This window comes from Ursus maritimus, unplaced genomic scaffold, assembly GCF_017311325.1.
Source record: "Ursus maritimus isolate PB19 unplaced genomic scaffold, ASM1731132v1 scaffold_34, whole genome shotgun sequence".
Classification (NCBI taxonomy): Eukaryota; Metazoa; Chordata; class Mammalia; order Carnivora; family Ursidae; genus Ursus; species Ursus maritimus.
This window is the reverse complement of record NW_024426008.1, coordinates 19,700,174-19,711,094: the sequence shown is the minus strand read 5'-3', so window position 1 is coordinate 19,711,094 and position 10,921 is coordinate 19,700,174. Positions and strand designations below refer to the sequence as shown.

General features: G+C 43.3%; 1 protein-coding gene across 1 annotated transcript in view; it reads right to left on the bottom strand.

Annotated features, from left to right (window-relative positions):
• DMRT1 (doublesex and mab-3 related transcription factor 1) overlaps positions 1-10,921 on the bottom strand; it is a 101,158-nt gene that overhangs the window by 37,524 nt on the left and 52,713 nt on the right. Inside the window, exon 4 of the mRNA XM_040620287.1 lies at positions 5,405-5,549. Within this exon, the coding sequence (XP_040476221.1) occupies positions 5,405-5,549 (145 nt within the window). The remainder of the gene's footprint in view (positions 1-5,404; positions 5,550-10,921) is intronic.

Genomic DNA, 10,921 nt, shown 5'->3' with positions numbered 1-10,921 from the left:
GGGGGGGGGGGGAGTTTGCACAGGGGTCTGCCACTATCTGCACTGGAACGGGCCAAAGACACTGAAGAAACCGGATGTGCCAGCTCTAACTTTCAAACTGAGACTGCAGAATAAAGAAACAAAAAGATCAAAGTAAGTTCGTCTTTCTCATTTTAAATTGAAACCTTTTTCCCAGGTGTTGGCCAGCCAAGTATACTCCAAGAACTTCTAGGCAAGAATTCAACATGTAGAGAAAGATGCCTGTTTACAGACATGAAATTCCGCCCACCCACTAACATGAGTGTATCTAGTAACACAGAGGCATGGCTGTGGAGACCCACCTCTTTATCCCGAGTTGAGGAGACGTTATTTCCAGGGTGCCCCGACCACCACTTCGTGACCTACTTGCATCCATTACTATGAAGAGGCCACGTTCATGCATAAGCCAACCTTCCGTGTGGGCACTAGGATTGGTGTTCCTCAAGCTATCTTTAGGGAGGGACCTGTTTCACTTTGTCTAAATTTTTTTTAAGATTTTATTTTTAAGTAATCTCTATATCCAACGTGGGGCTCAAACCCACAACCCTGAGATCAAGAGTTGCAACGCTCTACCAGCTGAGCCGGTCAGGCGCTCCTAAAATTTGAGTTTCCAATCTGCCATGGTCTGATACTTTCATGAGATACAACAAAAATGAATTACTAGAATCATAATTTTAAAAAATGGAAAGTAACAGGAGCTGGCTAGGGACATTGGAGCCCTCCTATGCTGGCGGGAACATATAATGGTGCAGCCACTACAGAGAACAGTCTGGCAGGTCCTCAAAGAGTTAAACACAGAATTACCATATGATCCTGCAATTCTGCTGCCGGGTATGTGCACAGAAGAAGTGAACACAGGTCTCCAAACAAAGAACATGAAGATTCACAGCACAGATATTCACAACAGCCAATAAAAGGTACAAACAACACAAATGTCCATCAACTGAGGAACAGAAAAGCAAGGTGTGGTTTACCCACAACAATGGAATCTTAGTAGGCCATAAAAAGGAGTTAAGTACTAATACCTGCTACAACGTGGAGAACCTTGAAAATGTTATGTTCAGTGAAAGAAGCCAGTCACAAAAGGCCACATATTATAGGATTCCACTTACACAAAACATCCAGAATAGCCAAGTCCATTAAGACAGAAAGCAAATTAGTGGTTGTCAGGGGCTGGGGGAGGGGAGACAAGGGAATGACCATTTAGCAGGTACCCAGTTTCCTTCTGGGGTGATAAAAATGCCTTCGAACTACACAAAGGTCATGGCTGCCCAATACTGCAAAGGTCTTAAGTGCTGCTTAATTGTATACTTCAAAATAGTTAATGGTTCATCTTATGACAGGTGGATTTTACCTTAATAAAAAAATGAATTCCTAGAAAAATGAAAGACAAAAAATATTCAAGCCCCAAGTTTCAAATTAGATTCAACAGAAATAAAATCACAGTGTCAAACTGTTACATAGTTTTTCTTTACTTTTAATTCCTTTACTCACCTCCTCTTAGACCAGTAACGAGGCCCCCACAGGCCCCCACCCTGGGGCCCGCTGCCCTGGACCCCATCCAGTCTTGCTTACTCAGCACCCCACTACTGTCCCTGGCAATGGTGGCCCCTGCCCGCAGGGCAAACCTTTCCTCTGCGGGACCACTCCCATCAGCACACAAACCTGTTGTGCTATCTCCTTTCTTTGAAAAAGAGGAAAAGATCTTCCTGGAACTCAGCTCCCCTCCAGCTGCTGCCCCATTTCACGACTCCCTTGGCAGCAAAACTCCTTGAAGAACTATGTGTGCCCCAGCCCCCACCTGCTCTCCCACACACTCCCGAATGTAGTCAGCCTTTTGTTCCCGCTCCCCACTCAACCCGCCACTTGTCCAGGTCCTCTATCCTGCCTACCGTACAACACCCGATGGTTGACTCTAGCGCTCGGCTCACCTGACCTATTAGCTTCTTTGGCTCTGTTCACTGAAATGTTTTCTTTGCTCGGCTTCCAAGACAGCATGCCCCGTTAGCTCTCTTCCCACCGCGTGGCCTGCTCCTCATCACTCTCTCCCTTGCTGGGCCTCCTCATCCATGACACACCTCCAGACGCTGGAGGGCCCTGGGGCTCAATCTTCAGTCCTCCACTGTGCTCCATCTACACTCACTTCTCTATGGGCTCGCATCAGATTGACTTCAAGTAACATCTACGCGCTGGACTCTCAAGCTTTTATTTCCAGCAAGGATGTCTCCTCTCAACCTGAGACTGAGACTTCATACATCCAACTCCTACTTGACGAGCCACCTGGATAACTCACGAACATCTCAAACTTCATGTGTAAAATTAAACTCCTAATTCCCACAAACCTGTTCTTCCCCTCATGGTCTACTTTACGTCAATAAACAGAAACTCCAATTTTCTATTTGGTCAGATCAAAAATTATAGAGTCACTCCTACTTCTCCCTCCCGGGCACATCTCAAATCCATCAGCAAATCCTGTTGGTTCTATCTTCAAAACAGATCTAGAATTAAACCACCTGTCATGACTACCACACTCCTACCCTCACTAGGTCACTGCTACTTTGTGCAACGACTACTGCAAGGCCTTCTACTGGACTCCTTGCCTCCACCCTGCATACCCACAGTCTGTTGTTACACAGCAGCCAGAGTGATCTTCCAAAACCACAAGACAGACAGGTTTCCTTGGTTACCCCTTTGCTGGAAAGCCTGCAATGGCTTCTCATCTCACTTGAAATAAAAGCCAAAGTGTTTGCAATGCTTTACAAAGCCCTACATGACTGGGCCTCACCATCTCTCTGATCTATCTCCTGACACTTTTCAGGATATGGAAGGAGGACAAAATGCTTCCTAGCCTATTTACCAAGAAAAACATTAAACGGTAGCAACATGGCAAAAGGAAGTTTCCCTGGAATCCCCACCACATTCTATTTGCATGTTGCAATTTTCAGCAAAAGCAGAGGAAGACTTTGAACTGGGACTCCTTTCTTTATATGGTAAAGAGAGGTTAAACTTCTCTTTAAAGAAAGTGAAGAAAAACTGATTTAATGGACAAATTTATACTTTAAAGAAAACATTAAACCTACTGAAAAACACTGTTTTTCAAATTACTTACAACAAGTCCCCACTTAGATCTTCCAATCGTAACTTATTTATTAACATAACCAACAAAAGCATCTCAACCCATACCTGATGGAAGTGATAAATGCAACTGGTTACTGGCCAGCGTTTGTCAGCTTGTCACAAATGAATACACTGCTGTCCCTCCCCACCCACCGCACCCTGCCACCAGCCTCAGTCCCACTCAACAGAAGGGCCTGTTCCAAATGCCTACCTGTGTCAATGCTGATGATAAAACTGAGGATCCAATGCTCCAAGAGATGACCCCTGGGGTGTCCCTTTAACCCCCAAACACAACTTCCTCTTCCCACTTCCCTTCCCACTTGCTCTGTAAGCATTCTATGCAACACAGAAGCCCCAAATACCATGTATTTGGAAATCATAAAGCCACATTTCTTTAAAATATTAGCTGAGAGTTGGATTTTCTACTTATTCATATTTTCCTCCTTCACCGCAATTCGAAAGCAGATATTATGGAATTTCACTGTGGCTCTTCCTAGCTAACTCCCTCAGGTGTGAAGCTAGTAGTGAGGGAGAAGGGTACCAGAAGGGTAGGCCTGAGGCCTCCTCATGCTTTCAAACACATGTATCACCAGCAAAAATGTAAGAAACCCTTACTGGTATTCACCCTGTCCCTCCTGGTGAGCCCTGGTGCGGCCAGTCCTTTCTGTCCTAGACTGTAACCTCTTTCCTTCCAAGCCTTTTCCTTTTCTGCCATAAATTCAAATGCCTTCTGCTCCTCTTCATATCCGTCCCTTTCTGCTCTAATAAATTTCCTCTTATCTTTTTATCTTACTGCCCTGCTCTGAATTTACACCTTTCTCTCAAGAATGTGAGTGCTTCTGGAAATAATCCATTATTCCTGGAGCAAGAAGCTCAGGCAATTTCTTCCTGAAAGTAGGTTTCACTCCTAATTTTCTGTATGAGCAAATGTTTCCTTAACTGCTTCATTGCTAAATTCTGCACTGACTCCACAGACAATGAGTTAGGATCCCAACCCTCTAGGCTGGTGTTTTGTTACAGACTAGCAAGCTCACTTAAAAAATAATACCTGATTCATTCACTCATTTGCTTAACCAATAAAAGGCATCACAGCAGGTAAAAAAGTATGTAAGATGTATTCTCTATCCCTAAAGAGCTGAAAAGCCAGATAAATACATAGAATCAAAGATAGTATGAAAAAAGGACCATATCGGCATACATTCTATGGTATGAATATTTATAATATGGAGTTGTGCTTGTCCACTAACGAAAGTCAAAGTGCAATCAATAACGTGTACCACAGTCCCTCTACAGTTCACACTGATCCGTTCCCTTGTCCTCTGTATTCCACATTAATGAAATCCTCTTTTATTTCAGTACAGCAAATAAAGCACAACTAGCCCAGCTTTTTTAGACTTTCTTGCTCTGAATGTGAAAATCAAAGCATGGATCTTATTCTCGTTCTCTAAACACTTGCTTTACAAAGAAACAAGTTCTCTGTAGAGTGTCTAGTTATTCAGAGGACAAACCTCTCTTTTTATTTAGCAGAGGGTAAGTTCCAATAGTCAGTTTACTATCAAGTCACATACTATTGCCTGATTTCTACTTATAGCCTCGACTGTATGCTTCTCACTTTCCTGATCAAAAGATAAAACTTAAATACAAAGAACTTAAAAACGGGGCCTGGAAACACAGCAGTCATAAAAGACCTGCCCATTGCCGCAGTGTAAATGCTGGGGAGAAGGTTAAAATTGAAGTTGAGGAATTGTGTATTTCAAAGTGCTTTGGTTCATTTAACAGTCATTTTTTACTTTAAAGCTATTATATCAGAGCTTTTTTGCATTGCTACTGCATAAACTCTGAGATCTATTGTATTCAAAAATGTTTTATTTCCTCCCCCAAAAGATGAATATGCCTTCAATTTTAAAATGGAAAAGTACAGTAAAAGTATTCAATACAGAGAAATTCACTTCACCAAAAATATCAGGATTTGAGCCATATTTTCCTCTGAACCTGTATTTCATAGTGTTATTCCTGAAAATACATTTTTTTAGCTTTTGATGGGAGTCTCTCATTTTATTCTTGTCACTCCAGGTATTCAGAAAAGAAAAACGTGATATTAAAGCAAAAGCATTCCATAACGGAATACCATAAAGGATACTCACAGAGGAGTCACACGGCAATCTCCCAAGCACTCCTGACTTACAAGACCTTAGAGACGCCTAGAAACCCAGCGTTGGCTACTCATCCTCCCTCCACCCCAATCCAGGCTGTGCATCCGGACACCTACCACTGGCTTTGGCTTCAGAGTAAGAGGGGCCGTCCTCGAAAGTGAAGATTTGGGACACACTCTGGCCCAGGTAGGAAGGAGGCGGGTAGTAAGAATGCATCCTGTACTGGGAACTCACTGCATGGCGGTTCTCCGAGTTTTTCATCTGCTTGAGAAAAAAAAGAAGGAATACACTGAGCCCAAAGTTGCATCTTACAATGATTACAAGAACTGCCTGATTCTTTAAGAGGATAGACTATTGATGTTGGAAGTATCCTCAACCATGAATATGTCCCCCCTCTCCCAGTACAATGATCCTAGAAACTAACTGTGCATCCTTAAGGTGACTTTTCTATCTTGGGGTCCCCATGAGAGCCCACGTGAAGCCCCATTTGGTCATATGATACTCAATTAACAAGCACTAAGGAAAACAGAGCAATAGAGAGGGGACAGCACTGCCTAGGAGCCAACACGTCGATGTAACTCTGTCTAGTTATTTAGCCATAAGCAAGTTATTTCCTCCCTCACTTTCCTTCATGTGTAAAACAGGCGTCTCACCTTGGTTACCTGAGTGTTCTTATAAAAAGAGCATTTTTAAAAAGACAACATGCAAAACGTGTGTCAGGGTAAGCTGTTGTCATTAGCGCAAAGACGCGCCTGATACTGTCCTCAACGTCTGTTCCCACCCCCCTCCCTTTCCATGCTCTTACTGTAGCAAAAAAACCCAAGTCTGGGTTCTCCACTTCCCAGACCCTCCTGTCAGCAGGGTCCTGGAGGTGATGTGGATTCAGCGAACAGGACATGTAGGGAGATGTTCGAGGCAGTCTCTGCAGTCATGTGTCTTTCTGGCAATCAGACTCTGCCTTTGGGACGCTGGGGCAGCTTTTCTGTAAGAAGCAGCTCCCCACTGCTTCCCGACCTCTCATTCAAAGCTAAGGTGATGTGACCTGAAGGCTTATAAGCCACCCCCCGCCCCACTTCCGCAAATATGCAGAACTGTTCTGTTTCCTATCCTTTCCCCCGGTACAGACACTGAGCATTACATATGATCCTATCTTCCCAGCAAGAACAGCTAGACTTCAGTTATTTTATACTGCATTTAAAAAATTAAATTCAGATGGTATTAACTTTATTTAAAAAGTCAGTTTAAGGGTATGTTCATTTGGAAAAATCAATTCTGTCCAAGAATTAAACAGTAAGTTCAAAATAATGTTTTTCAATCAAATAATGCTACTTGATTAAGAAAACCGTACTAACATGAGAGGCTGGCAGGGTAAACTTACGTACTGGGCTTCCTTAAGATTATCTATGAAGTTTGGACAATTTTCCATGAAGGCCTATGTGTACTTTGAATATCTGGCACTGCTTGGTGGAAAGGCCTGAGCCCCTGACTTTTGTGGGCTAATTTGAGAAGCTCAAGAGACTCATTTTCAACCCTCTCAAGTGCTCCCCAGCAGAAATGAATGCTCTGACGGGTGGATTACTTCTTGGAGAAGCCAAGACGACTCTATTCCAATGGATTATTTTCTCTCAGTTGAAGTTTATCTAGCAAGTTTCCTTTATCCTTCTTACTTTCTCTGAAGCATATGACATCTCTTCAAGTTTAATCACACAATTTTCATCTCTTACTGTCACATAAATCCTTACTAAATAAGACGGCGAGCAAGCTATACTTGGAAGTAGCCAAAGGGGAAAAACTGGCTACCCTTAATGAGTGACCCCAGGTCAGGAGAGCCACTAAGGGGCCATGAAACCATTGAAGAGGGCAGTGACACTCAGTGGTCACTTAACTGCACAGAACCCTGTTGTCAGATAGGCAAGTGCTTCCCAGGGCTCTTTCAATGTGTATGCAAATGGCCTGGGGGAAGCAGATTCGGATTTGGTAAGTGTGCGGTGAGGCCTCAGTCTGGCACAGTCCCAGGAGATGCTGATCCTGCTGGCTCAAAACGCTCATGCTGGTGACAAGGGACTAGAGTAAGTGATCCTTTCTCTCACACTTCACACCTTCAGGGGCCCGCAACCAAAAAAGGACTTTCTAAAAAAACTCTTCTGACCCATTGTTTATGACTGCCAACTTTCCACCCGAACGGAGGGAGAATAGAAATCACGTAAATAGCACTGTAATTTTTCATGATTTTTCGTTTTAATACATGAGATTCCACAGAGCTAAAGGAATTTTTTCAAGGGTCTGACACCTCTAGAATTGCTGCAGTGGTAAGACCAAACTCAAACTCTCTTCAGATCAAACAGCCATTTCTGCCTCTGCAGACTCCCTCAAGTCCATTACACAGTCTGCGTAATGACCTCAGAGCGAGAATCCAAGGGTCAGCTCTAAGGCACATAGTGCCGAAACACAAATGAAGCCTCCCCGCCACCCGCCGCAGGTGCTGAGCGGGTCACACCTCCTTCTGGTTTGACAACATCTGCAAGTCAGTTCTTCAAGAAAAATGCTTTTCAATGTTCCCGTGTACAAGTCAACTGACAGGATTTGAGACCTGCAGGCTCTGCAACAGGCTGGATTTTTTTTCTTTTACTCTGAATTTGTATAAAGCCTCTTTTCAAAATGTTGAAAAATGTTCACCGTGCGTCTAGAGCAGCGATCAGCCAACTTTTTTGGTAAATGGCCAAACAGGAAACATTTTAGGCTTTGCAACCCCAGGGTCTCTCGACAACCGGCAAATGAACAGGCATGGCTATGTTCCAATAAAACTTTATTTATAAAAAAGGTACACTGGTTCACAACCTTCTCTCCCACTGGAGGAAAGGGAGAAGATCACCCAGCACTGATGCCTGGGCTCCACCACTAGAGTGTCTGATTTCACTGGTCTGGGAGGAGCCTGGCCCTAGACTATTTCAAAGCTTCCCAGGTAATTCTTTTTTTTTTTTTTTTAATTATGTTCAATTAGCCAGCATCTAGTACATCATTAGTTTTTGTTCTAGTGTTCAACGATTCATTATTTGTGTGTAACACTCAGTGCTCATCACCACACGTCCCCTCCTTAATACCCATCACCTGGTTACCCCACCCGTCCAACCCCCCTCCCCTCTGTAACTCTCAGTTTGTTTACCAGAGTCCAGAGTCTCTCATGGTGTCTCCCTCTCTGCTTTCTTCCCATTCAGTTTTCCCTCCCTTCCCCTATAGTCCTCCGTGTTATTCCTTATGTTCCACATGTTAGTGAAATCATACGACAATTGTCTTTCTCTGCTTGACTTATTTCACTTAGCATAATCCCCTCCAGTTCCATCCATGTCAATGCAAATGGTGGGTATTCATCCTTTCTGATGGCTGAGTAATATTCCATTGTATATATGAACCACATCTTCTTCATCCATTCCCCAGGTAATACTTATGTGACATCAAGATTGAGAACCAGAGCCCTAGATGTACCAATATATTTCCCACACCCAAGAAGTATGAAACCCTAAGATCCCCAGTATTAACTAAAAAATGCAAAAGGTTGAGTCTGATAGACTGGTCAACTGCTGTCCATCTCAAGTTGTATAGTATTTGCAAAGAGAGTCAAATAAATTATAGAGTTCTCTTTTTTCCTTATTTAACTAAAGCTTACCAAAAAATAAAGTTTCAAACCCATGAATATTATTTTTTTCCTTTAATTCCTCTTACGTTTCTAGAAAGCATCAGATAACAAGGATTATTTAGAAGTAGGAATTGAAAGAGTTGAATTCAAACATTGAATTTCCTTAATGAATCCCAAGATCACTGAGCTATAAAAAGACTTCGAGGAAAAGAAAAAGATACAAAGGGTCAGACTCCATTTGAGGTTACTAAAATATGAATTTGCTGAAGCCATTTATCACATCAGCCACATTCAACTTGAAGAATAACCTACAAATAACCATTCATGTGTTCACCTGGACACAAGGATGGTTCTATGTACAGCTGACTCTTGAACAACACAGAGTCAACCTCCCATGCAGTCGAAAATCCACATATAACTTCTGACCCTCCCAAAATTTAACTACTAAATAACCTCCTGTTGACTGAAGTCTTATGGATAACATAGTAAATTAACACATATAAACAGTATTCTTAGAAAGAAGTAAACTAGGGGGATAAAATGCTATTAAGAAAACAGAAGGAAAGGAAAGCACATTTACAGGCCTGTATTGTACTGACCAGAAAAAAATTCGCATGTAAGTGGACTCATGCGGTTCACACCTGTGCCGTTCAAGGGTCGACAGTATTTCCAAGTGCATGTGTAAAGCTCTGAAACGTGAAGCTAAAATCACAATGTGACTCGTCCAGAAAAAGGCACGGCAGAATGTGATTCCACACGCTAGATCCCTTCTAGTTCCCTTCAAACTCTTTTTATCAGTCCTGGCTGCTTTTGGATTAGACAAGTGCGTAAACAAGGAAACGTTTGAAACTTGCTTTACTTTAAACCAGTAGTACTTAACTGGGGGCAATCTGTCCCCTGGGGGATATCTGGCGACTTTGGGAGGCACTTCTGCTGGTCACAGCTGGGGTGGGGAGGAGAAGGGTGGGCCGAGGACGTCTAGTGAGGAGAGGCCAGGGGGCCTGCAATGCACGGGATGGCCCACACAACAAGAATTATCCAGCCCAGCATTTCAAGAGTGCCAAGCTTGAGAACACTTGCTTGAAACTACCCTAATCCCTGCTCGTGCTCAGCCCCTCACCTCCGGCTCACACGGCAAAGTTCTACCGAGGGACAGAAGTTGTATACAAATTAGAGGCTGCGTTCAGGTCTGCTAAAAGGCGATTATTTTTTTCTTTTATGCAGGGCGGCCTTGTTTCTTCTCAAGATTTTACTTTTTGTTCCCTTAAATTAAACAAATGAACCAAGTAAAACCTAAAAACCCAGTACTCCAGTGAGTTATGACTCCCATTATTATTAGCATGTGGTAGCTGGCAAGCAAGAGGCATGTTTTATAATCTTATTACCCACCTCAAGTCTCTGAACCAGAGTGTGACCTACAGATAGGAACTGGGCTGGTGGGGAACGTGCATGGTGTTAGCATTAACCCCAGAGGACCACCTAAGAGCTTTGGGTTTTATTTTATTAAACTGTTGAGGACATACAGCACAATAAATCTGAACCACAGGTTTCCTTTTTATATACCTTAGTCACTCTTTTTTATAGTTACAATAAAATCCCAACAGAACATAAAAATGTTAGACCCTACTTCCTTTAAAAAAAAATCCTAAATACCGTTCACTGGTTGTCTGGGAGCACTTCGGGGGAGGAGCATGGACTCGCCCTGAACCGCACGCTCCATCCAGGCTGGGGAGGTTCGTGAAGACCAGCCTACACTCTCGCTGTCTGCGGAGCCCGGCTCAGCCGCCAAGAAACAGGGCTGGACAGCAAAGGGAAAAGACTTCTCGAGAACCATACGGGATAAAATTCCTAAGTGCAAACCCCGATATTTAAAAGAATAGTGAGGGGCGCCTGGGTAGCGCAGTCGTTAAGCGTCTGCCTTCGGCTCAGGGCGTGATCCTGGCGTTCCGGGATCGAGTCCCACATCGGGCTCCTCGGCTGGGAGCCTGCTTCTTCCTCT